Source organism: Leishmania martiniquensis, chromosome 5 (genome assembly GCF_017916325.1).
Source record: "Leishmania martiniquensis isolate LSCM1 chromosome 5, whole genome shotgun sequence".
Classification (NCBI taxonomy): Eukaryota; Euglenozoa; class Kinetoplastea; order Trypanosomatida; family Trypanosomatidae; genus Leishmania; species Leishmania martiniquensis.
In genome coordinates, this window is record NC_090140.1 from 137,281 (window position 1) to 162,500 (window position 25,220).

At 61.0% G+C, this 25,220-nt stretch overlaps 8 protein-coding genes across 8 annotated transcripts; all 8 read left to right on the forward strand.

Moving 5' to 3' along the window:
• Window positions 1–1,145: 1,145 nt before the first annotated feature.
• LSCM1_07716 (uncharacterized protein) lies at window positions 1,146–3,926 on the forward strand (the record flags this gene model as incomplete). The annotated part of the gene is made up of 1 exon (XM_067325075.1): window positions 1,146–3,926. One exon carries the CDS (start codon window positions 1,146–1,148, stop codon window positions 3,924–3,926), a length of 2,781 nt encoding a protein of 926 aa, XP_067181280.1.
• A 1,086-nt stretch (window positions 3,927–5,012) lies between these two features.
• On the forward strand, window positions 5,013–5,348 carry LSCM1_07717 (uncharacterized protein; the record flags this gene model as incomplete). The annotated part of the gene is made up of 1 exon (XM_067325076.1): window positions 5,013–5,348. The coding sequence occupies one exon, from the start codon at window positions 5,013–5,015 to the stop codon at window positions 5,346–5,348; it is 336 nt and encodes a 111-aa protein (XP_067181281.1).
• Window positions 5,349–8,133: 2,785 nt separating this feature from the next.
• Window positions 8,134–10,125, forward strand: LSCM1_07718 (uncharacterized protein; the record flags this gene model as incomplete). Its single annotated transcript, XM_067325077.1, has 1 exon — window positions 8,134–10,125. The coding sequence occupies one exon, from the start codon at window positions 8,134–8,136 to the stop codon at window positions 10,123–10,125; it is 1,992 nt and encodes a 663-aa protein (XP_067181282.1).
• Window positions 10,126–10,625: 500 nt separating this feature from the next.
• On the forward strand, window positions 10,626–13,178 carry LSCM1_07719 (uncharacterized protein; the record flags this gene model as incomplete). Its single annotated transcript, XM_067325078.1, has 1 exon — window positions 10,626–13,178. One exon carries the CDS (start codon window positions 10,626–10,628, stop codon window positions 13,176–13,178), a length of 2,553 nt encoding a protein of 850 aa, XP_067181283.1.
• A 1,183-nt stretch (window positions 13,179–14,361) lies between these two features.
• On the forward strand, window positions 14,362–14,952 carry LSCM1_07720 (uncharacterized protein; the record flags this gene model as incomplete). The annotated part of the gene is made up of 1 exon (XM_067325079.1): window positions 14,362–14,952. The coding sequence occupies one exon, from the start codon at window positions 14,362–14,364 to the stop codon at window positions 14,950–14,952; it is 591 nt and encodes a 196-aa protein (XP_067181284.1).
• An 818-nt stretch (window positions 14,953–15,770) lies between these two features.
• On the forward strand, window positions 15,771–17,705 carry LSCM1_07721 (uncharacterized protein; the record flags this gene model as incomplete). Its single annotated transcript, XM_067325080.1, has 1 exon — window positions 15,771–17,705. The coding sequence occupies one exon, from the start codon at window positions 15,771–15,773 to the stop codon at window positions 17,703–17,705; it is 1,935 nt and encodes a 644-aa protein (XP_067181285.1).
• Window positions 17,706–19,677: 1,972 nt separating this feature from the next.
• On the forward strand, window positions 19,678–20,415 carry LSCM1_07722 (uncharacterized protein; the record flags this gene model as incomplete). The annotated part of the gene is made up of 1 exon (XM_067325081.1): window positions 19,678–20,415. The coding sequence occupies one exon, from the start codon at window positions 19,678–19,680 to the stop codon at window positions 20,413–20,415; it is 738 nt and encodes a 245-aa protein (XP_067181286.1).
• A 1,515-nt stretch (window positions 20,416–21,930) lies between these two features.
• Window positions 21,931–23,637, forward strand: LSCM1_07723 (uncharacterized protein; the record flags this gene model as incomplete). Its single annotated transcript, XM_067325082.1, has 1 exon — window positions 21,931–23,637. One exon carries the CDS (start codon window positions 21,931–21,933, stop codon window positions 23,635–23,637), a length of 1,707 nt encoding a protein of 568 aa, XP_067181287.1.
• Window positions 23,638–25,220: the final 1,583 nt, after the last annotated feature.

Here is a 25,220-nt window from a genome sequence, read left to right on the forward strand (position 1 = left end):
ACACAGTAGACGGCATACGTGGGTGCGCAGCAGCCGCGGAGAGACTGCTTCGCCGTAACGCGGCGATTCAGTCACCGGAGCACAGCCTCCGCCTCACAGGTCGCCTCGCTGCCGCGCCCGTTTTGCCGGCTGCCGTGCGGTGCATCCGTCGTGGCGACCCGGGCCGCCCCCACACCAGTGGGCCGCAAGGGCTGGATGGGGCGCGCACCACGCAGATGGCGCGGACGTGTGCACGGTCGCGGGCGACTCCGACGCAGCGTCATCCTGTGCCTGGCTGGCGGCATGGGCAGCAATGCAGTGCCTTGGTGTCCCCCACATGGCGGGTGCTCAGCTCTGCTGCCACCAGGGAGGGGGGCGGCTCGGCGCTGCCTATGGTGTGAAGGGTGGACCTGCCTGACTTTCCCCACCCCGCCCCCATCACCGTCGAAAGTGTCGGCGCCGGTGGGAGGGGGCGCAGTGCCCCTGAGGACGTCACGCGCACCTGAAGATGCACACACACACACACACTCGCACTCACAGGCACACGCCTCCCCTGCTTTCTTTCTTGCTATTCCCCACGTCATCGGCAGCAGTGAGAGGTGCGTCGTGCCACATAGAATGGGCTAACAGCTTCGTCTCGGCGCACTTCGGTGGGAGGCATGTCACGCTCCCCACCACCACCACCCCCACCCTCTGCCTCCCTTTCCCTCTCTCAATGGAGTTCGCACTTCACTTCGCGGAGACACCGAAGAGGACTGAGAGCTGCGCGGCGAGAGGGACGGACGCGCCTCTCTCCTTCAGCAATGAGGTGACATGTGTGCCGAGTCGGAGGGGGAGGGATAGGGGGACGGCGAAGAATCGCTCGGCGCGTGTGCTGTATTGTGAATGCTTTCTGCTGGTCGAGCGCTTTCTCCTCACTGCCGCTATACGCTCGACTCTCTCTCTCTGTCCCCCCCACACACACACAACCCCACACCCTTCGCATTATGCTGTCGCTTTACCGTCAGCTCTCCACCATAGACACCAACCCGCGGTGCTCATCCATCGCGCTCCAGAACGCCGGCGGTGCCGCATTCGTCCACACACACACACATCACGCACAGCTCCTATCGGGCGAGGCAAGTGAAGACAGGGAGAGAGAGACAGGAAGGGCATACGCCCCGGTAATGTCTGCCACGCCGCCGCCACCCTCGTCCACCCCCTCTGCTGCGCATTCGCACGCACGTGCTTCTCCTGGCGCTCACCACGGGCAGGACAGCGGCGTCTATTGGCGAGTGTCACCGCACGAACGATCCGGCGCATCGCCTTCGTCATCGCCAATGTACCCGTCGAGCCATTCGCGCCGTGGTGGCGGTGACACACACATTCGTGTGCACGTGAGCAGCTCTGCTCACACTTATGCAGCAGCGTCGCGCGCGATGGCAGCGCCTCGTATGCCTGCGTCACGCTCTACCCCAGATGTCGCTGGACGCCACGCTGCGTCGCCGCTGCCCTCCGCCTCTGCGGCTTCGCCGCCCTCGTCGTTCATCTCGTTCGATCTTCTGCGCAGCCTCAACGCCAGTGTTCAGGAAAGCCTCGCCGGGTACATGTACGCAGACGCCATCGAGCTGGCGCAGCATCTCTTCGACTTGGAGGCGTCCCACGCGCACCTGCACCTCCTCGCCCACTGCTACACCCTAGGCGGGGCCACCGGCACGGCGTACCGGCTGCTACAGCACCACTATCCTTTCCTGGAGCCACACGTGACGCGTCCTCGAACAGCTGGGGCTCCTACAATCGCTGCTGGCGGGCCGGCAGGGGTGCCGAGCAGTGCCCTTCCGTTCGATGCGCGCCGCACCTGGGCAACCTCCCACGGCATGCGCCAGCCGCAGCACCCGTTCTCGCCTGGCATGGCCTCGACAGCTGCAGCAGCAGCGTCCTCACCTTCCGGCAATGGAAACAGTGTTACCTCGGACGCGTTCGAGCTGGGCTACGAGACGGTTGACCTGCAGTCGCAGTGGGACTGCCAGTACCTTCTCGGTGTGTGCTGCTATCACACCCAGCACTACGAGGACGGCGCCAAAGTATTGTCACAGCTCCTGTACGTGAATCACCAAGTCACCACCGCCTTCAACACGCTTCAGCGGAGGCTGCAGCAGCTTTGTCAGCAGCAGCAGCAAGGGTCCGTGCGCGGTAGTACGAGCGAGGAAGACAACACTGGCCTGGCGGCAGCAATACGTGCCACAGAGAGGCAGCTGCAGGCCCACGCTTTCGTGACGGAGGCGCGCACCTCGCAGGTGCTGTACTGGCTAGGTCTGTGCGAGAAGCGTCGTCAGCGACCCCCGATCGCGGCCGAGCACCTGCGCCGTGCGTACGTCGCTCACCCAATTCGCCTCGACGCCTTCAAAGAGTACGTGCACTTGGTGTGGCCGTCGGAGCAGGTGGTGCAGTCGCTGCTCGCTGTAAAAGAGCCGCTGATTGAGGAAGAGGAAGCCGAAGCCTACGCCGCGGAGCCGTCGCACCAGCGTCAGCGACCTCCGCAGCGTCGAGGGCGCGAAGCCGCCGACACCGCTGTCGACGCGAACGCAGACGCAGACGATGAGGAGCAGCGTGCGCCACGTGTCGGTACTGCTGCTGCGGCGGCGGCGGCAGCTCCCGCAGGAGGCGGTGGTGATAACTGTAGTGCTGCGACTGCCCCGCCGTATGCCACGCAGCCGGTACGAACAGAGCTGTCGGTGGCAGGGCTCCCAGCCCCTCGCCTGACGGCCGCACAGCGACGATGCGTGCAGCAGCACATGCGGCCCTTCCTGTACGCTGCCTTCCTCGGTCGGACCTACCGCTGCCCAGAGGCAGTGGGGGCCCTTCACAGGCTGCTTGCTCAGGCGCAGCAGCAGCAGCAGCAACAGCGAGTGGCGGCATCGTCGCCCATGGTAACCGCACGGCACGGGTCGGCGCGTCCTGGTGAGGCGCGCCCGCCTTCCTCCTCCTCTTCTGCGCCGCTGCGGCAAAACCAAAGTGGCGGCAGCGCAGCAGCCGTAAACGCAGCAACAGCTTCATCCACCGCGGTCGCGTCTGCTACCTCGCCGTGGCTGCTCCGCCAGCTTGCCCTCGCTCTTTTCCACAACGGCGATGTGCAGGAAAGCGTTGACGTCTTTGAGCGGCTGCTGCGTGTCGCACCATGGGAGCTGACGAGCCCCGCACTCGTCTTCTACAGCACAGCTCTCTGGCACCTGAAGAGCGAAAGTGCGCTTGGCAGCCTTGCGCAACGGCTGACCGATGCGGAGCCGCTCAGTGCCACTACCCTGTGCGTCGTCGCCAACGCATACAGCCTCATCAAGGACCCTCGCGATGCGCTGGTCATGCTGAAGCGGGCTGTACAGGTGGCGCCGACGCTGGCGTACGCGCACGCCCTGCTTGGGTACGAGCTGCTCGGCCAGGATAGCAAAATAGAGGCAGAGGCGGCCTTCAAGGCGGCGCTCGCCGAGGATGCGTCGCTGTATATCGCCTACGCCGGCCTCGGTGAGCGCTTCATGAGGGAGGAGCAGATTGAGAAGGCTCGAGGGTATTACCGGGAGGCCGTCGCCCTGAACCCAACCCCGGCCATTGTAAACCGCTTTGCCCTGACGTACCACCGCCAGGGCAAGTCGCCCGCTGACCTCAAGACGGCGCTGCGACTTTACAGCGAGTCCCTAGAGCGGCACCCGAATAACGTCACGGCACGGCGGCAGCGCGCCGATGTTCTGCTGCGGCTCGACCAACCGAAGCAAGCTCTGGAAGAGCTCGAGGCGCTGCTGCTGCAGTGCCCCGGCGAGGCTGTCGTCTACGTGACCTTGGCGGAGTGCATGGTGTGCCTGCGGCGCCCACGTGAGGCCCTGCGGTACTACCAGGCCGCCATGCACCTCGATCCTCGGCGGGAGAGCTATGTACAGGGCTGCATTGACCAACTCGTCGCAGCGAACATGCTGTAAGGCTGCCTGAGCTGCCTCGGCGAAGGCGGCGGCGCTGTGGGCTACGGCGGCACGCGCTACTGCTTTCAACAGAGATGAAGGCGCGAACGGGTGCGAAAAAAAAGGGGACATCATTCTGTGGGCAAGTGGACGGGCCCATTATACATCATCCCGTAACGGCCGCGCAGAGATGGTGTACGCCATCTGGCTGCCCTCGTTCGATTTCTAGGAGACATAGACGCTGTTGAGCGCCTCTGCCAGCCCTTTGGTGGTGTGTTGGCGGCGCACACACTCTGCCGAGGAACCGGTACAACGAAAGCCATCTCCGTACCGCCTGCTCTGGCGTGAGAGACCGTTTTCATGGCCGAGGTCGTCCTCGTGTGCCTTAACGTGCTGCATGGACGCTCTGCTGTCTGTGGCGTGCACCCGTGTCGGGGCCTCTTCTCGCTGCCCGAGCCGCACGTGCTTTCCACGGCAACGGTCACTGTGCAGTGCTGCACAAGATCGCAGCCGAGCGCACGCGCCAGAAGCGCTCACCCCCTCCTCCTCCCTCCCCACCCGCTCCTTCACTCCTCCTCCGGTGTGCCGCTGCTACGGCCTCCCCACTCCTCTGCGCACCTCCACCATAGAGCGCCGCCTCCCGGCACACATCTTGTCAGGCGCCGGCACCCGCACACACGCCCCAGCAGCGAGCAGGAGAAGTGTACCCTTGTCGGGCACCCAACATTGTCCCCCTTTCCCCCGCCACCCCCCCCCAGCGGTCAAGGCACGAGGGGCGCCGAGACGAGGGGCGCGTTGCAGACACCCACGCGTAGGCGCATGAAGCCCTGCTGACTCACTGGCCACTCTAGGCACTTTTTCTTGGGAGTGTAAGCCTGCCGGTATTCAGCTGCGTGCAGGGTGCGGCGTGCGGTGTGGTGAGCTTGCAGACATCCAGCTAGCCCTACCTGAAGCGCATCTCCGAATCCGCTCTCCGTTAGCGCCGCCACTTGCCTGTCGCTCAGAATATCTGCGCCTTTGTGCATTACGCGCACATACACGAAGAAATAAAAAAAGCAGTCGCGCATCCCCCGCTCGCCTCCGTCGGCCTCTCCCTTTCCTCCGAGGATGGCCTCCGCCGATCGCATCACGTTGGCCGACGACGCCTCCGTGATCTGCGAAGACGTCGCCCACTCTCTCTTCAACCACGAAACGCGCTACCAGCACAGCAAGATCGCCGGTCTCGTATCCGCCATCTCCGATCAGGTGGTGCAACGGTTGACGCAGGAGGCGAGGCTGCCGCGCAAGTACGTTGTCCTCGTCACGATCCTGCAGAAGAATGGTGCTGGCGCGCAGATGATCTCGTCGTGCTCGTGGAACCCCACGAGCGATGCGTGCTACGTATACAAGGCGGAGAATAAGGCCATGCACTGCATCATCACGGTTTACGGGGTCACCGTATAGGCAGGCGCGATCGCACGCGAACGTGCGTCGTCTGCGCTCGCGTTCAGGCGCTCCCTTCCATATGTACAACATCAGCCCGTGATGGAGGCACGTACGCCAACGATCGGCCAGCCTTGGGGGGGCGTGTGTGATTGGGTGCTGTGAAGTTACGCACTAGGGGCGAGGCCCCTCTCAACGCCCTCCCTCTTCTGTATGCTCTCTCTGGCTGACGCGCGCAGCGGCGCTTCCGCTACGCGGTGGGTGCTCAGAATAGGGCCATCAAGCGGGCAACCTCTCCGCTTGCATGCGTGTAAACACGGCGCTGAAGGCTCGCCTCGCTCAGCGAACGCAGGCGCCCGCCGACGTGCCCCTCCCCTCCTCCCCCCCAACCCTTACGCACTCTCTGCTCTGCTCTGCTTCAATACTGTCCGCCTCTTCTCCCCTCTCGTAGCGCCGGCAACACCTTCCTCCATGAAGCCCTCCCGCATGCGCTATGCGGCACGGGCGCTTCAGGTCCAGCCAGGGCTATCCCCATTCGTATTCGCGTGTTTCGGCCCACACAGCAGCACGCCCCTCCCCCCCCCCACACACACACACTAACAACTGCTGCGAGCGAAGCACTTGATCGTGTGACAGGCTATATAGAACGTGTGGAGCCACCCGGCACTCCCTGCAGGAATGGCGGCATGCCGGGCCAACGGCAATGCTGTGGAAACGGTGCAGCGTTGCCGGCGGGATGCATCGAAGGGCATCCGAACGGCCAGCGAGTCGTACACCCATCGCAACGCTCCCCTTTGGCCGGAGTCCTTTGGATGCTGTGAGATGGGGAAGTGAAAGGAAAGGAAAGGGGGGGTAACCCCGACGATGCGGCTGCGTGGTACGGCCGATGGGGTGTGCAGCCACAGCGGTCAACGCGAGGACTGCCCGCACACGGTGTGGTCCCTCAAGGGGGGGAGACCCTTTCGAATCTGACGATGAGGGCTTCACCGGACACGAAGGGACAACCTCCTCGGCCCTGGATGACACACCAGGCAGGTTGCCTCCAGCAGTATCTCCACCGGATACACCGTCGCGCTCACCCGAGCAAAAACAGCCGAGTCGGCCGCCTTGATCACGGCGCGGCGCGGCGTTCTCGTCGCTCCCCCACCCCCACCCTACCCTATCGCACTGAAGAGAAGGCCCTCAAGAGCCCCCGCCACGACCAATGACGCGATCAGACCCGCTACGCATTCGCAGCCACGCAGCACTCCCAGCGGATCCCCTCTCCTCAGCGAAGCGCAGGAGAGGGGGGGAAGGAGGGGAGGCCAACTCGCGAGATACAATTTCGAGGCTGACCCCGCAGACGTTTCTTAGCGTCTGCCGCGCGCAAGCAGTGCCTTACTGTTGGGACGGGGACGATGACGGCTCCGGTACGGCCCTGCCGGCGGGACCTCTTGTGTGTCTCGCGTGGCGATGGCGCGGCAGCGCTGGACGGGTGGACTGCATGGGCGACATGCGAAAAGAAATCGTGAGACGAGGCCACCACCACCGCCACCACCCTCCCTTCGACCGTGCCATCAGTGGGAACGTATGCATCCCACGCTCCGGTCTCGGAGAGGGAATACTTCTCCGCGCGACCATCGAGAGGCCAGCAGCTCCTGCTGCTGGCGGCACGGGGGGCACCTCCTGGACTGGGGTCGTTGGCCTGCCTGCTTTGATAGACGAGAGGTGCGGGCCATCCCCCCTCCCTATTCCGAGTCGCAGCGCTCCATCCCGCCCCCCTGCCACGTGTGGCTACCGCAGTGAAAACGGCGCCAGCGCCAACGCGTGCAGAGAGCCTTCGACATTTCCTCCACGAGTGCTTCCCCACCAACAGCACCCCACACACCACACCTCCTCCGCGCGCTACACCGCACCAGCGCGGCAGAGCTGTGAGCCGCGGCCTCTGCTTTCTGAGGATTAGTTTTGTGTCGCTGCTTCGCCCCTTCTCGCTCCCCCCCTTGCGGGGGGGGACAGCGGCCGATCTGCGCGTGGATATAATATCTTCGCGAGGGTCTCTCTCGGTGTGATTTGGTTGCCACCAAAATCAAAGATGGCATGGCGAGACTCTCTTGCGTCTTCTCGGCCAGACACCGCCTCCCGCCCTTCTCCTCGATGCGGAGCTCGCTGACACGGCAGCTGACGAGCCCTCAAGTGGCGATGCCGCATACCCAATGGCCGGGGGGGCACCTAAACAGCACGGGGGTGGAGAGACGACAGAGCCGGAAAAGAATGGGTGCCCTCGCACCCGCGTGTGAGGACTGAATGATGTGTCTATGCGCATGCAGTACATGAAGGGCCGCCTCGAGTCATACGGCTGCGTGCCCGCGGCGTCACCGCACAGGGCCCTCTCCGTCGCTGCAGGCTGTGGCACGGTTGTGTGCCACTTGTGTCAGAGCCCCCATTAGCTCTCCTCACATGTACCCCCCCTCTCTCTCGTCCTGACGGCGGAGCGGAAGTGCTCATGTAGGCGCACGCGCATACGCCCAGTCGTGCATATTGACTAGCCACTCAACAACGGACGTTTGTCTGCGTCACACGCACACACACACACACGTAAAGATGCTCTTCCTCGTCTTGTGATACACCCACACCAATCCGCTCAGCATTCCCCCCCCACACACACACACAAAAAAAAACAGCAGCACAGCCTCTTCGCGTGACTCCACCAACCCTCCTCGCACCCGCACCAGGCCTCGTTGCTCTTGATCGTCGATCGCGTGCCTGCAGGCTTACGTCGGAGGTGATAGATGCGCGCACCGAGCCGGACACGCCACAGCTACTCGCCATGCTCCGCCAAAGTCTGTCGTGGTATCGCCGCGTCAGCTATGTAACGGATGTGGAAGGCGACTTCAGCTACTTTCAGCGTTTTGTATGTCTGTCGCGAGTGCTTCAGTGGGAGCCGACGGAGGCTGTCGTCACCTCCGACCGCCCCCCTCCCACCACCGGGGACGGCAATCGCGGGTGCAGCCCGAGCTTGGAAGCCACGAATAGTCGGTGGGCCCCACTGACCTCTGCCATATCCCCCGCTCCCTCGAATGCATTCGCGGCGCGCGATGCCGGTGCTAATGAGCCGGGGTATCACCATCTTGTGGACCTCTCACGCTATCGCCTGGGCTTCACAGATGAAACGTCGCACTTCGTCTATGGCGGCGACGCCTTCGACCATGGAAGCGACATCACGTTCGGCAAGGCGCTGCTCGACTTCAAGCACCGCTTCCCCTCTCGCGTCCACCTACTGCTGGGGAACCGTGACGTTAACAAGATGGCCATGTACCCGCGCATAGCATGCGAGGTCAACGGCATGGCCCCCGACGCGGCCGAGGACACCGTCTTCGCGCTACCGTCATCATCGAAGGCCGCCGTTGCGGCGGCGTCGCTTACGGAACCGCTTCGGTACCGAGACTTCCTCCTCCAGCGCAAGCAGCGGGAAGACGCGCAACGGCGGGGCAGCACGGGGCGCACTGCGTCGAGCCTGTGTAGCAGCGGTGCCGGCAGCAGCAGAGATACTCTGTGCACAGACGCCGTTTCATTCCTGCAGTGGGCATTGCGGTACAAACTCGGCGGCCCGAACACCTTTGCCCACCGGCGGCAGGAACTGCGCGAGCTGGCGGCGATGGCAGCTGAAAAGGGCGGGGCGGCGACGACGCTTCCTGCAGCTGGAACGGAGGCGATAACTGATGACGGTGTCACTGCCGAGGACGCCGCTGTTGCTGCGTCGTTCTTCGCTGCCGCGCAGCCTGGAGGCGTCTATTACGAGTACATCCGCGCTGGGGTCCTCAGCGTCGTGTTGGACGGCGTTCTTTTCACCCACGGGGGCGTGAACGGCAGCAACGCAGGCTTCGTGCCAAGCCCGGAGGCGACCTCCAATGCCGAGCAGCTGAGCCGAGGGCGATGGTGGCTACCAGAGGTCGCTCCGCCGGGGGCGCCAGACGCGCTCGTTGCACCCTCGGCAACCTCAGCGCTGGAGTGGCTCGCTGCCTTGGAGCATTTCAAAGCGGCCGCGTTCTCCGATTGGGCAAGCGGCACTGCCCTCCGCGGCGAGGCCCTGCGCGCTTATGGCTATCCGCGATTCGTTGCCCCGCACTCGATCACGGTGGGGACAGTGATGAACGCCGACGGCCCCCACCACATACCGCTCACCGTGGCTGCCTACCTTCTCCAGTCCGGCATCCATACCGTGTGCGCTGGGCACCAGCCGGTCGGCGACACCCCAGCAGTCGTCCGCCAGCCCGGCGGCTTCACGATCGTCGGCGCCGACAACTCTTATTGCGGTCGCGGCAACCAGTTTTGCACGCAGTTCAACCACCGCGGCGCGGCTGTGATGGAGCTCCTTATCGAGCACCCGGACAATCACGACGGTGCTAATAATGCAGCGCCGTACAAGGCGGCGGCCGCGCCCTCCATGACCGCCCACGGCTACCGTGCCGATGGTGCGCCTTTCGAGCTTGACCTCTACAGCGACTCGCGCGTCGGGCGTTACGTCGGCGACGGCTGGTGGGTGCGGCTGCCCCCGGAGGCTACTGCGGCCGCATCATCACCGCCTGGCAGCTGCACCGAGGCAGCGCACGCGGGGCTCTACGAGCTGCGTCGCACCCGAGACGGGTTCCGGCACGAGGAGACGCGGTGGGCAACATCAGCGGAGATAGACGCGTGGCTGTGGCAAACCGCGGCAAGCGGACAAGCGAGCGTGCCAGGCGAGTTGGCGCAGCAGTACACGACGGAGGAACTCGCCGAGAAGCGCACTTACCGCCTCAAGACGAAGGTGAAGCGCACGTGAGCGCTCGATGGTGAGGATGCGGCGGCGGCGGTGGCGTCTTCATTTTTTGGACTGCAGCGCTCCCTGCGCGTAGGCCCATCTCTGTGCACCAGCACGCAACGTTTCAGGGACGTCCGCAAAAGGGGGAGGTGGGGGGGTGCATGGCAGCCGTGAAGTCGAAGCACAGCGTAGAAGAAAAGGGGGTGGTGCAGCCCACACGCGCCAGGCGTGCGCTTCCCCACCCGCGTTGCAGTGGGTGGCGCGTCAGTTTGTCGTGACGCACGCGCGTCAGTTTGACGCGCGTGCCTTGTCTGTTGGGAGAGCGAGCCGCCCGACCTTGACGCACTGCATGTGTGTGCCTCTACTCTCATCGTCCTTCTCCTCTTGCTCTGCATCTCATTAGTGTCGCCTCCGGAGGAATCGGTGTCCGCGTGTCGACGCCGCTCGGTGCTATTCCTCTTGGGACAGTCGCTCGCTTGAACACCCGGCGTCTCCCCGCTGTTGGCGACCTAGTTCTCATCATGTCGTCCTCATGGCTTCACGCGCTGAGGGCGTACGCGACACGCAGCAGTGCAACGCCGGCATCGCACCACGCCCGACGTTACCTCTTCGACCAACTGTGTGCTACACATCTGCGCGGGTCGCCGAACGCGGAGCTGCATCCCGACGCCCTCGCCATCCTCCGCGAGGTGCGTTGGTCACTGCTGCGTGAAGGGACCGCCGCCGACAAGGCGGAGCTGCTGGAGCACATCTTGCGGCAGTACTCACAAGCAAGCGAGAGGGCCATGTTCACGGCGTCTTGCAGCCCGGACGGCATCAGCGGCAGCACAGACACACAGCGCAAGCAGCCGGCGAGCAAGAGCAGGAGCAGCCGCACGCTCCCGCCGGAAGATCGGTCGCCAGAGCTTTCAAACCGCGGCATTGGCCCCGGTCGTCTCCTCTCCGACGCGCAACTCAGCGAAGTGAGCGTGCTGCAGCCGCTGCTGCTGGAGCAGGTGCAGTGCCTTGTCGAGGCCAAAGTCGCTGATATTCCCTTGTCGGCGCGCCACTACCGCTACCCGTTACGCTCCCCGTTGCTCGCCACGGTAAGCCCGGAGCTGCCACTGCTGCTGCTGGAGGAGCTCACACAACAAAGCTCAGCATTGTCGCCGTCGATACCTTCATCGTCCATCGACTGGGAGTCGCGCGTTGACTGCTGTGTCGGCCTCGTCGCGGCGGGTCACGCGCAGGAGGCGCTCGCTCTGTGCGGCAATGACGGCAGCGCATTTCGTGCAGCGATGCAGCGCGTGGTGCCGCTGCGTCGCGACGGGTGGCGATACGCGTGGGCGCTGGCAGATGCCGTCCCGCTGTCTCGCATCCTCGACGACATCGCCGCCGGCGGCACTGACTCCCTTGATTGGCTGCGTGGGGTGTTGGACGCGGTGGACATGCGCCACCGAGCGGCTGTGGGGGCGCGGCAACCCGCCAGTGCCGGCGGTCTAGTGAGTGCCAACGCCGATCTCGAGCGTAATGACTTGTTCGAGTGGGTGGATCGTCTGCGCCGCTTGATCCTGCAATCGAGCAAGGGGCTAATGACCGGTGCGGAAGGGCAGCAGCAACAGCAGCAGCGCGTATGGACGACAGCACTGCGGCTCGTTATGGACACCTACTTGTCTCTCTGTCCAGCTAGCCGCTGGCGGGATGCTGTTGGGGTGGTGCTGGAGCTAGCTGGTGCCCTTGGCGGCACGGCTACGGAGGGCAACTGGGGCACCAACGCGGTGACAATAGGGCGCCTGATGTCGATGCTTCAAGCGGCAGAGCAGCCATGGGTGGTCCTACTCTTCTTCTACGGCGACTCGCTGGGGTTGCAGGTCGCGTCTTCGGGGCCAGGCAGCGATGGCAGCACGCAGCCCCCTGGCAGTGGCAGCGCCGCAAGGTGGCGAGTGAGCGACAAATCGGTGCAGGCGGCAGTGAAAGAGTGCGTGGAAGCAGCGCGCAATGCCGACCGCCTCACAGTGGCAACGGGGTCAATGCTGAAGAAGCGCGACAAGCATCACACCGCCATTTACAACCACGCCATGGTCGCCCTCGCCGCCACGGGGCACTACACGGAAGCCACACACTTCTACCGCACACTGCCCTCCCAGCTGGTTAATCGCTACACTCACTGGTCTGTGCTTCAGCTTTTTTTGCGGCCGGCACGCGACAGGCGCGCCACGTCGGCGCTCCGCTCCTCCGATAACTACAACCACTGCGTGCACGCTCTCCGACACCTGATTCAGATGAGCATCGCGGGCTCACAGGAAGCAGGCACGCGCCCCAGGGTTCGCGTCGCGGACGATGGTGAGCACCCGGCAGCATCGATCAGCTTCACACGCGACCAAAGTAATTTGTGGGAATCCATGACGCTGTGGGCCGCCCTTCGGCGAGACTCCGAGACGGTCGGCCTGTGCGCCTTGCATGCGCCCGCTTCGTCTCGATATGCGCATCCTATCGCCCTGCTCTCAGCCGCGACAAGGCGTGACGACGGCTGGTCGGTTGCGCAGGAACAGGTGCGCCACATGTGCGCGGCTCCGCGCACCACGCTGAAGGAGCTGAGCCTGGCGACGGCAGCCGTGGCTTCCTTCTTCCCACGCTGGCCGGATGGAACTGCTGTGGCAGAGCTGCCGGTGCGCGCGGAGCTGTTCGATGAGGTGGCGCGCACGATGGCTCGCCATGTGGGCCGCAGTCAGTCTCGCATGGACGAACTGCTCCAGCTCCTTGTTGACTACTCCGTCAGCCTTCAGCGGCGGCGGCGGACGCCCATGACACCGCAGAACGAGGAGGCGGCACTTGACGGCATCCTTGTCAAGGAGAACATCCTCGCAAGCACCATGGATCTGGCCCGCCCACGCGCCGTGCGCAGCTCCGACAATGATACAGAGCACCATGGCAGCGACCACAGCGCGGATGACGACCGCGCAGCGTGGCGCACGCTGGTGCGCGTCATGGCATCCGTTGCGGAACTGCAGGGCCTCTCCGCCGCGCGGGCCGCGCCGGCGCTCGTGTCCGTTGGCATTCCCGCCGAAATGGCGATCGACCTCTTGCCCACATAAGCCGGGGCACGCCGTCCCCCAGAGACCCTCGAAAGCCAACACGCCAACGGCGAACACCCAGGCCGCGGCAAGCGGGCGGCGCAGGCCCGCGCGCCCCCGCCAAAAAAAATATGCCCCGCCCGCGCAGGCGGCCGCCCCCCCTCCCGGCCCCGCGAGGCCGGCCGCCCGCCGGGGCCGCCCCTTTCCCCCCAACCCCGCAGCCCCATCCCCACCCCGCGGAAGCCTCGGCCACCCTGAAAGGGCCCACGCGCCCCATCCCCCTCGCCGAGGGCACCACCGAGCCCCGCCCGACCCACTGGCGTGGGGGAAGCCCGGACCCGCCGCGCGGCGGCCGCCAAAAACGCGCTAGGCTTTTAGGCCATGCCCACGCGAAAAAACCGGCGCGTTACGACAACGTGGCCTCTCCGCGCTGGTGGGGGCCCTATGCTGAAGGGCTTTGCCAGCGGGGGGCGGCCCTTGGCTCCATCGAAAAAGGGGCGCCACATAAGCCCTTTTTCTGGCGGCATCCGAAAACCCGCTTCCCCTTCCCCACCCTCGGTGGCAGACGCTGTGGCCCCCCGCTTCGGGTGAGAAGGAAGGCCGGGTCATCCACTGACTGCCGCCAGCGAAAACCAGCCCCCACCCCCGAGAGGAAAGCGAGGAGGCGGCAGACGAAGGCAGAGTGAGGGGCCCACCCACACACACCCACCAATCGCAGAAACTCGCTCACTGAAGCGGAAAACGGTGTCTGCCATAAGGGTGCTTCTCGCTAAGCCTGCAAAATCGTCTCTGTTGCTTTCAGTTTATATCCGTTTCTCTGGTCGAACAGTGCTGACAGGTGTAAATTCCTGGAAGACTGCAGTCTGCGCTGCCCGGCTGAAATACAAACTTCTGCAACCGTTCAACTCGCGAGAGTGCGTGACCACTGACGGCGCAACAACATTGAATCCCCGGCTTCGGTACTTTGAATGATTTTTTGGCGGATCTGGCGCCTCAGATGCACGCTTCTCCTCACTCACTACCTTCCTCTCTCACCGTCTCACTACCTGGCACCTTTCCGGCATGTACTTCACTGCAAACGGTGCAAGAAAATCAAAGGAGCCGTATTTCTAGGCTTACTCTCTGCTAAAGAGTCGCTCAGAAGGCAATTTTGTGGCAGCCGTAACGTCCATCTTTTTTTGTTTCACCAGCCATCATCTCAGTAATGGCTGACGAAGGCGCTATGGATATTCGCCTGGTGCTGAAGGGCCCCAACGGCGAGTTCAAAGTGGATCGTGATCTTTACGCCATTGTCCACTGCGACGACGGCAAGTACATTGAAGTGTCGAAGAACTACACCAAGCAGTGCCCGTTCATCCAGGAAACCGAGGACGATATCCCAGAGTTCTGCTACCCGGCTGCAGTACTGGAGCACCTTATCCGGTGGGCGGTGCACTACGGTGTGGAAGGCCACGCTGCTAGTGAACTGGTCCGCCCATGCATTTACAGAGATTTCTCCTACGTCGTGACGGACAAGTGGGACAATGATTTTTTCACTCAACGTCTTTGTTCGCCTCTGAACCAGAAACATTACCTTCTGACAATGACGGCGGCCGAAAAGTTTGGTATGCAAGGACTGCTCAACTTCATGTGCATCGGTCTCGGCTGCAAGCTACGCAGCAAGGACGACAACGGCATCATTCACGATGTCATGGGCCTTGACAAGGATACAGAAGTCACGAGTGAAGACTTGGCGGAGGTGTCGAAGGTCTACCCCTGGTTTGATGATGCTGTGAAGGCTACAACAAAGAAGTGAGAAATCCATGAAGGTTGTTGGGTTGAAATTGCGTTGACATATACACAATCGAGGAGGAAGTATAAAAAATGTTGCATTGCGCGCACCATTGGGGAAAAAACGAGCTCAAGTAAATTCGCTCTGTACGCGTTCATTGGTTAGGCGACAGGAAGTCCTTTGCATCCTTTTCGCTCGAAAGCTCGTAGAAAACACGGCAAAAAAAGCAGCTGAGAAAAGACGTATATCTTATGATAGCCCCTCGGTTGAGCGGTATTATTAGTTGCGAGTACGTCATAACTGGCGTCATCATAGTGATAGAAGTGAAGTAATTATAGCTATTTTACTGTATTCTCTTCAGAGAACGCAGTTGACATTCTGACAATATTCTCCTGGCTCCAGCTGTGGCGCCGCCAGTGAAGAGTAGCATGCTTTATATGCTTTTCATCTGATGAACTATATCAGGTTCCTCTTTCTCTTTACTCATCTATTGGGTATTATTTCTCCTTGCATGATATATTACTCCACTCCAAATCTGATACACCACTGGATTCGCCATCTGTAAACCGTATTCCTTTTCCGAATGTAAAAAAAACGTTAATTGTTTACGATCCCACTCAAGCGGCAACTGCTGTCAAGAAAAAGGAAGAAGCTGATTCGTTATTTGCCTTCGTAAGCGCCAGAACTACTACTGTCTTTTTTTATCATAATCATTTTGCGCGATCACTAAACTGTTTTTTTTTTCAGGGTAGTGGGACTGCTTTTGTGTCGTCCATCCAAAGGCGACTCTTGGACTGTTTAAAATTTTTTCCTACTCCTCCTCTGACTGTATACGAGCAGAAATGGGCAAGCCAGGCAAAAAGGCCGGCAAGGGCCTTCTTGCCCCTACCAACCCCAACCGGCGTACCGATCCAAACAAAACAAGCCTTCGAGATCAGCGCACCATTAAGCGGCTAAAAATGTACAAGTCGAAAATCAAGCGTGATGAAAAGGGTAACATTATCAAAGGAAGTGTCCTCAAAGCGTCCGACCGTGTTGAGCAGCAGATGGCGCGCATTGCACCTGACCGCCGCTGGTTCGGGAATACACGAACCATCGGTCAGGAGGCGTTACGGAAATTCCGAGAAGAAATGGGGGCCAAGTACAGAGACCCATACAGTGTTATCATCAAGCAGTCTAAGCTGCCACTGAGCCTTCTCGAGGAGCCGAAGAACACCGATGGAAGCATCCGAAAAGAAATGGAGTGGGACAAGACATTTGGTGACAAAGCAAACCGCAAGCGCGTTCGGCTGGATGCGGTGGACATGTCAGCTTTTGTGGCAGAAGCCAACAACAAGGGTGACAACTATAACTGCAACAAAAAAGAGAAGGACCGCGATTTGATGAAGGGGGTACACAAGGATCGCGATGACAAAACCCGAAACGGGATTTTGATGACCAAGGGCCAGTCAAACCGAATTTGGTGTGAGCTGTACAAAGTGATTGACAGCTCGGATGTAGTGCTCTACGTCGTCGACGCGCGCGATCCGATGGGCACGCGGAGTGCTTTTCTGGAAGATTTCATGCGCCGCGAGAAAAAGTACAAGCATTTTGTCCTGGTGCTGAACAAGTGCGATTTAGTACCTCTCTGGGCCACAGCTCGTTGGCTTCAGATACTCAGTAAGGATTATCCGACTATCGCTTTCCATGCTAGTATGAATCACCCTTTTGGCAAAGGTAACGTGATTTCTTTGCTTCGGCAGTTCGCGCGTCTTCACAACGTGACGCACCGCGGCAACAAGCGCACTAAGACGCCAATTTCAGTGGGAGTCATTGGTTACCCAAATGTAGGAAAGAGCTCACTGATCAACACGCTACGTCGTAAATCCGTCTGCAAGGTGGCACCCATTCCTGGCGAAACGAAGGTGTGGCAGTACGTCGCGCTGACCCGCAGTATATTTCTCATCGACTGTCCTGGTGTGGTATACGACCGCGAGTCCAACAACGATGTTCAGGCGGTCCTCAAGGGTGTCGTGCGTGTGGAGCGTCTCGGAAATGCGGACAAGACTGACGTTGTTGAGACTGTGTTGAAGATTGTCAAGCATCGCGATATTGTAGCAACTTACGGCGTCAAAGAATGGCGCGACGTTGTGGATTTTCTCGAAAGGCTCGCGAAGCTGCGCGGGAAGTTGGTCGCTGGAGGTGAGCCGGACGTAGAAGCTGCTGCGCGGACGGTCTTGTATGACTGGCAGCGCGGGCGTCTGCCATGGTTTAATGCGCCACCGTTCGAGTCCAACAAGCATTACCGCGATGCAGTGGAGCAGCCGCAGGACAAGCAGATGAAGCTAATTGAGCATTATAGCGCCTTCAACGTTGTTGACGAGACTATGAATCGCGACGACGAGGCTCAAGGGCAGGACGACGAGGAGGAGGATGCCAGTGTGGAGGACGAGGACGAAGAGGCTGTGAATGATGCAGCTGAAGGAAGTCAACTCGCCATGGGTAGGCCAGCAGACAAGGAGGAAGAGGCAACGAAGCCTTTGAGGTCGAACAAGGCCGCCAAACTGTCTGCGAAGAAGGCGAACACCCAACGAGCGGCGGGGAAAGACAGTGAGGAAATGGTAACCGTGGCCACGTACATGCGCGAGGAGGAGGAGAGGAAGCGCAAGCTCAAACGGCAGGAAAAGCGGAGGGCCACACGAAACGGACAGGAGGACGTAGAGGCTCTTGTGGTGGAAGCAGGGCAGGAGTGCGACGATACTCTTTGGGCGCAGTTCTTAGCGGCTGCCAAGGAGTAAAGCAACGCATATATATATATATATATATATGTCTTGAATTCCTATTCCTCGTCACACCTCTCCTGCTGCGCGTTCTCACTGATCCTCTCGTGTGCTCTTTATCGTGCTATCCGAGCAGAAGCGTCTGCGTCGCTGTTAGCGACGCATATCTGTTTATCTACTTGGGCTGTTATCTTGCGGCATGTCTGCCGGCCACTTTCGTCTCCTCTCTTCTCTTTTCTCGTTAGCTTTGCACCAGTTACACGTGAGTGTCTCTATTGATCTGCCTATTGTCGGATGCCGTTTCATTAGTTCGGTATCGCCTCACGGTACCGAACGCTTTTGCCGTCACCTTCTTTTCATTCTGTTTGGCTCATCTTTTTTGTGATGATTAGGAGGAGGCATTCATCGACACCATGCGTGTGGCGCCTCAGGGGCACTGCGCCCCCTCCCACCGGCGCCGACACTTTCGACGGTGATGGGGGCGGGGTGGGGAAAGTCAGGCAGGTCCACCCTTCACACCATAGGCAGCGCCGAGCCGCCCCCCTCCCTGGTGGCAGCAGAGCTGAGCACCCGCCATGTGGGGGACACCAAGGCACTGCATTGCTGCCCATGCCGCCAGCCAGGCACAGGATGACGCTGCGTCGGAGTCGCCCGCGACCGTGCACACGTCCGCGCCATCTGCGTGGTGCGCGCCCCATCCAGCCCTTGCGGCCCACTGGTGTGGGGGCGGCCCGGGTCGCCACGACGGATGCACCGCACGGCAGCCGGCAAAACGGGCGCGGCAGCGAGGCGACCTGTGAGGCGGAGGCTGTGCTCCGGTGACTGAATCGCCGCGTTACGGCGAAGCAGTCTCTCCGCGGCTGCTGCGCACCCACGTATGCCGTCTACTGTGTGTGTGTGTGTGACGAGGGAGGAGGCGTTGAGTCTGCTCGAATGTGAAGCCAGCTGGTGTTCTCTGGCAGCGAGCAGGCAACGCGTTGGAGATGTTTGCTTTGTGTTGATGGGGTTGGTGATGCTCTGTCGCTCCAGCCATCCCAGGCGTTGGGGGGTGAGGGTTGGGCACACGCACGCATTCACAGAAATATATATATATATCTTTTGTTCGGAAGTCACTGTAAAGTCCTGCGGCTTAAGTAAGAGGTCCGTGTAAACGAATGGTTGGCGAGACGAATGGTCATGAGGATAATCCCCTTCATCGTAAGGGGCGCAACGACGCAACACGAAAACGGGGGCACCACTAAATGAAGAGCGAAGAGGCGTCGTGGAGGAAAGGGGCAGCCGGTATATTAAAAAAAAAACGGCAGTGGATCGCCACCCATATCCCCATGCGCATCTACACACACACACACACACATACACACACGGAGGGTGAGGGATGAAGTGGGGCATATGGGGGTGCTACTAAGCCCATCGCGGGAGCCATGGGGGCGTTTTCAGTGGTGAATCTGCCCGCCGCTGGTATCGGTGCAGACGTTGACCGAATGGGAGTGAGAGGTTTTTTCTTTTGGGGGAGGGGGAGGGCTGGTCCCTCTCACACTTCTCCCCTTCGCCTCTGCAGGGTCGCTGTTGCACACCTCAGATGTGCTATTGGAGTCACTGAGGCAAGCAGGCAAAGACACTGCAATAGATCCTCTCCTCTCTGGCCCAACCCCAAGCCCTCACCCTCTTTTTTCGGTCACGCTCTCACGCCGAGACGCCGCTCGACACCCCCACCTGTGCAGCAAGCGCCTCCCTTCAATCTCTTCCTCCATTACACCCCTTTCGCTGGCCGATCTCCTCTCAACTCCTGTGCGCTTTGGCAGGCCCATTTGGCGCACCCATTTCCTCAGGTCTGCTGCTCTCCCCACGCATAGATGTAAAGCACCTGCGAAGGTGCGTAGGCCATCGAAACAAGGAAACATTGTTTCGGGCCCCCCCCACGAACAGAGGAAGAAAGAGGAGGGGCTCCCTTGCCTCCCTCTCGTCTGAGTGTGTACCGCATGCTTGCGCCATGCTTAGTGGTCACGTGACACTGCCACGCGCGGTTGCCCTCGCGCAGGAACTAGAAAGAGATCTGCAGCACCTCGACGCCCTTCAACAACACTACGCGCAGCTGCTTGTTCATCAGCTGAGCAGTTTTGATGTTCTAGATGACGGTGACGCTACTGCTACAGATGCTGCGGTGGAGCCGACTACAGCTCACAGTGAAGCGTACGTAGATGCCAAGCCGGAAGTGGTTGTGGCCACTGTCCGCCTCAAGCGGCCGTCGACGCGGCCGCCGTCTTGGAGGCACCCCGCCAGCGATTCGGCAAGGGTCCCCCAACTGGCCTTTCGGCACCGCGATCGCCCTGCGTTTGACACCGTCAACGGCAGTGCATCGCCTCCTCGACAGCCTTCAGCTTCAACTAGTGAGCCGCCGCCGCCGCTTCCTCCCCCTCCAAAACGAAGGGGCAAGTGCGCTGCGAATCCAAGGGCGCCTCGGCCCAATGCGGGCACGACCTGTCATGCGCTGACTCAGCAACAGCCGCATGTCACAGTAACACCAGCCGTGGCCGCTTCACATAAGGACGAGGAGGCACAACGAGCGCGAAGGGCACTGCGACTCATCCGCGAGGAGAGGGATGCCTACTTCAACGCCAAAGCCCGGCGTGCTAAGGAGCTGCTGCGCGAGGGGCGCGAGGCTGCGCAGAAAAGTCGCGCGCGTCGGCAGGCGGAAGCGGCACGGTCCCTCTCGCTGTCGATGACGTGAGCAAGTCGTCGGCTCCCTCTCTTTTGCTCTCGTATGTAGGTGTGCGTCGCTACTGTATCTACCCTCCCCACCTTCCCCCCTCCTCGTCCCTCACTGCCTGCCCCAGACCTTCCTCTATCCCCTCTTGTACCCTCCAGTTGTGGTCGCTACGGTGGCCGGCTGCCTCCATCGCCATCGTGAAAGGAACTGTGTCCATCGCCCCTCCATTCCTCACGTTGCGCTCGTGTACGGCATTGTGCGGAAGAAATAAAAATAGAAAACAAAAATAGCCTAGACGGGTATTCCTGTGCGTATGTGTACATGTCCTTTTGTGCTGAGCGCACCATCTTCTGCTCGTCGTTCGAACGCCATTGAAGTCGCCTGCGGCTGCTTTCCCCTCTTCACCCTTTTTTTTCTTCACCGCCCATCCACGATGGCGTCGCCCACGTGAACGGCTTCGCCACCTTTTCCCCTCCTCTCTCCCCTCCCCTCTGTGGGTGTGTCTGAACAGCTCTACCCCGTATATCCCCCTCAGGGACGGATGGGGGGAGGAGGTGGCGAAAGAGCTCCTCCCGTTGCGGTCCCCCGCTTCTCCCTTCGGTCTCTCCCCCTCCCCCCCCCCATCCGTCCCTTTCTTGTTACCTTTTGTCTGCTCTCTTCACCACGACCACCAACGTGCCTCTTCACCTGCTACACAATGACGCATATCGCTGACTTGTGCACTAGGTCATACCACCGTGTCGAAATATGTCTGTCTGTGGAGAGGGAGGGAGGTATGTGTGTTCGAGTGTATGTGGATGTGTTTGCGTCTGTGTGTATGTGTGCCACAGCGGCGACTCGAAGGTGAAGGTAAACTATATAGAAGGAGCTGCTAAAGCGGAGACGTCTCGCTTCCTCTCTTCCCCCCAACACCGACACACACACACACAGAGAGAGGGGGGACGCCAACTCAGCCCCACCCCTGGTATCCGCTCCTCTGGTGCTCCTTCACTTCTCCCCCCTCCCCCTCCCCCACTCCGTCTCCTTCCGGCATTGAGGCGTAGAGGCGCTGCCACGGGCTAGGATGGGATCGCAGAGGGCGCTTGTGGAGCTCTCTCCCCTCCCCTCCTCCCTTCCTCATCGTCGACTTGATGCGTCGCAGATCATGATGCATGTCCATGCGCCCTCCTCTCTCTCAATGTCCCTCTCTTCTCCGGACTCTTTCGCCCGTGGCTTTGTCTGGGCTCACCGCCGTCATGGTCGTGATGAGTCCGCGCGTGCCTTTTCGTGAGACTCACCCACGCACATCGACATCATTTCATCACACGCACAGAGACACGTTGCAGCCACCCATCCCCGACGGACTCTTAGTATTCCCTTTCCCCTTTTTTTTAACGTTCTCACTGTTATTTCCCCCTCACTCACTCACTCTCACTGTGTGTGTGTGCGTGTGTGTGCGTGTGTGTGTGTGTGTACTACTGCGAAACAGCTCGCTTGCTTACACTTCTTAAGGTAGGTTGCCACCGCCCCTATCCTCACCCTCATCCTTAACCAGCCATGAGAATCTATGAGGTGTATAAGAGGGTGGACCGGGCGATCACCCACCACCCGGCAGACCATTGGATCGGCTACCTAGTTGCCATCTCCGGTGCTCTGATGCAGATGATGAGCTACGGCATCGACAACAGCTTTTCGATCTTTTCGAACAGCATGCAGAATGACCCGTCCCTGGGCTACCCAAGCGCGACAACGGTCAGCTTTGGTAACTCCGTCTCTCTCGGGTTGTCGCCTGTGTTTGGCATCTTCGCCGGCTTCCTCGTCGACCGCGTGCCGCCGCGAGTCATGATGTTCGCTTCCACGGTGACGCTCTTCGCCGGACTGTGGCTGAGCTCGTCCTTCGCGAAGAGCTCGGCGGAGGTCACGGCATCCTACTCGCTGCTCGCCTCCATCTCTTCCGCCCTCATGCTCTCGCCCGGTGCAGCGGCGACCGGCTCGTGGTTCCGGCGACGGATCGGTCTTGGGCAGGGCATCAATTTCTGTGGCGGCGGCGTTGGCAGTGCCGTCGTCCCCGCGGTGCTCGGCAGTCTCGTGGATGTCTATGGCTGGCGCCACACCTTCCGTCTCATGTCCGCGTTCTGCTCCATTGGGCTGGTTGGCACAATCCTGTCCTGCCGCCGCCACCCGATCGAGGACGACGCTGAGGTGGAGGGGCATGCACTGGGCGGCAGGTGCGACCACAGCGAGCCGGTGCGCAGCCTTCACTGCCGCTGTGACAACCCCAGCGAGGGGGATGATGTGGTGCTCATCATACAGGCTGAGGCGGGTGAGAACGGCACGGCATCGCCCACGACGCAAATGATTCAGTCCATGTGCGCGGAGGCGGAGAGGGCGGCGCACGACGGCAGCGACAGCGATCTCAAGAAGGGCAAGCTGGATGCAGCCGTGTCAGCGCCTGTGGCTGCGGCGTCGCTAGGCGGCAGCAGGGACATGAGCGAGCTGGCGATGCGTCACCAGCAGCGTGCGACGCAGGGTGGGGAGGGGGCGCAGGCCACCAAGTCCTCCACCGTGGCGGACATCATTCAGGATATGCACGTGCGGCGCCTGACTTGGAGAGAGACGATACGCGTCTTCTTTTCCCTTCGCTTCCTCACACACTTCTTCATGTTCGCCATTTACGGGTGGGCCTTCTACGGACTCATCTACGTGGCTGTCCCGTATGTCTCCTCCATGGGCAGCCCCGGGACGGTGTACGTCGACGTCGCGCCCATCAGTACCTCCAAGGCATCGACGGTCTTCACGTTTTGGGGAGTATTTCAGATTTTCGGGTCCATCCTGGTCGGCGGCGCCGCCTCTTTCACGGATGACGCCCTTGCCTACACGGCCTGTGCTGCCGTCGGCGGTGTCGCAACGTCTCTGCTGGTGTTTTGTCGCGACTACGTGGCCTTCGTCGCCTGCTTGAGTGTTGTTGGATTCTGCACGGCCGGCATCTTCGCCATGATGCCAGCGCTGATCGCCAAGGACTTCCACGGGCCTAACCTCGGCATCTTCATGGGCTGTGTGTTCGTGGCTGGTTGCCTCGGCGGCTTCTCGGCTCCGCCGATTCAGGCGCAGCTGCAGACGCGCTACAACGGCAACTACTCGTACGGCTGTGTGTTTATCAGCTGCTGCATGACGTTTCCAGGAGTGTTGTGCTACTTGCTCCTGTGGCCGGAGAAGCAGAGCTCCGTCGGACGCTTCTTCACGCGCATGGTGAAGCAGTCATGAGGCCTACCCGCCACACGGCACCACCACCGTAGCTGTCGACCAGGTGGCGCACAATGCGCCCCTCTCCCCCCTCCCCTCACGCTATGGTGTACGTGAGGCGTCCTCGTTGCCGCCGCCAATGCCAACGCAGCGCTTGATATCTGCTGCCGATGGTAAGCTCGAGCACTACCCATTCCCATTTTAAAAGAAACTGAGTTCCCCTCTGCCAAGCCCCCCTCCCCATATTAGCAGGCGACACTCGCGAACACGTGCAGTATTACTGGTGCCGCTGCTGTTTGTCGTTACCCGTGGGTCGCCACGTCGTCCCCTCTCACCGTTTTTTTTTGTTAACCGGACTTTGTGTGATCCCTCCCCCCATCCCCCATCCCCCATACCCCCTCCCAAGCGCCCTCTCGCGCCTCGCCCTCCCCACCCCCACCTCCATCCTGCTTCCTGCGCTGCGGTTCTCCATCTCCTTTACCTCAACACACACACACTTTCACAAACGCACACACAGACAGACAGAGGGGGAGCATGTCTGTGTGTGTCGGCTCTCTCTTTTTAATTAAGGGCTTTTGATTTCTTTTTTTTTCTCGTCTGGCGCGGGTCGCAAACAGACTCGACTAAACGCCAGCACGCATGCGCACAGCCACAATTGTGTTCAGTCGTGGTGACCCCCTCTCTCACGGTGGGGCGCTGTGCTGTACTCTGTTTGCCCATTTCTCCTCCTCATCCACCCACCCATTCAGTTTTGCGCGTAAAACGGCGCAAAGCCATTGCAAGTGGGCGGAGAGCCCCCCCCGCAGCCGCTGCTGCTGTCGAGATGATACGGGAGACGAGGGGGGGAAGGGGCAGGGCTTAATACATGTTGAAGAAGGGGATGGGGGTGGCGTGTGGTAAGCACAGGTAGACAGAGAGGGAGAGAGAGAGAAGGCGGGGAGAAGAGAAGGATGTACATACCGCGCGTGTGTGGAGGAAGGGAAGGAGGAGGGGGAGGCTTGTGTTCGTGTGGGTGTTGGTTATGGCGGATAAGCGCAAATCGCTTTTTTTTTCTTGCCGCCTTGCCACCGCCCCCCCCTCCCCCCCCCGTCTCTTTACGTGCGCTCTGCAGCGCCGGTGGGAAGATCGCAAATGGGTACTTCTACACCGGTGTGGATGCAGAAGGCGACTCTGCACCCTCTCCCCCTCTCCCCCTCCCTATTTTGTCGTTGTTTCCCACTCTTTTTTGTGTGTGTGTGCCTGACGGTGTGTGTCTCGGCCTGTGTGTCTGTGCGCGCTATCGCCGCTCCACGAGAGAGAGACACACACACGCACAGACACACAGACAGAAGCTGAGTTGAACGTTTGTTCTGCCTGACGCGGTCGGCTGTAGAGAGGCAGGGAGGTTACTCGGGCCTGCACGTGCTGCTTGGCGTCTCCATGCGCCTGCGTGGCTGTGATGGTGCCTAGTCAAAAGGGTACTGGTAGAAAGAAGCAGTGCGCAAGGGAGAGAGGCGGGGAGGGGGGGAGAAGACGCATGTGGGTAGTGGCCATGTAAGACACCGGTGTGTGTGTACCTCGGCCACCTGCCATGTCCCCCCCTTCCCACCCCACCCCACCCATCG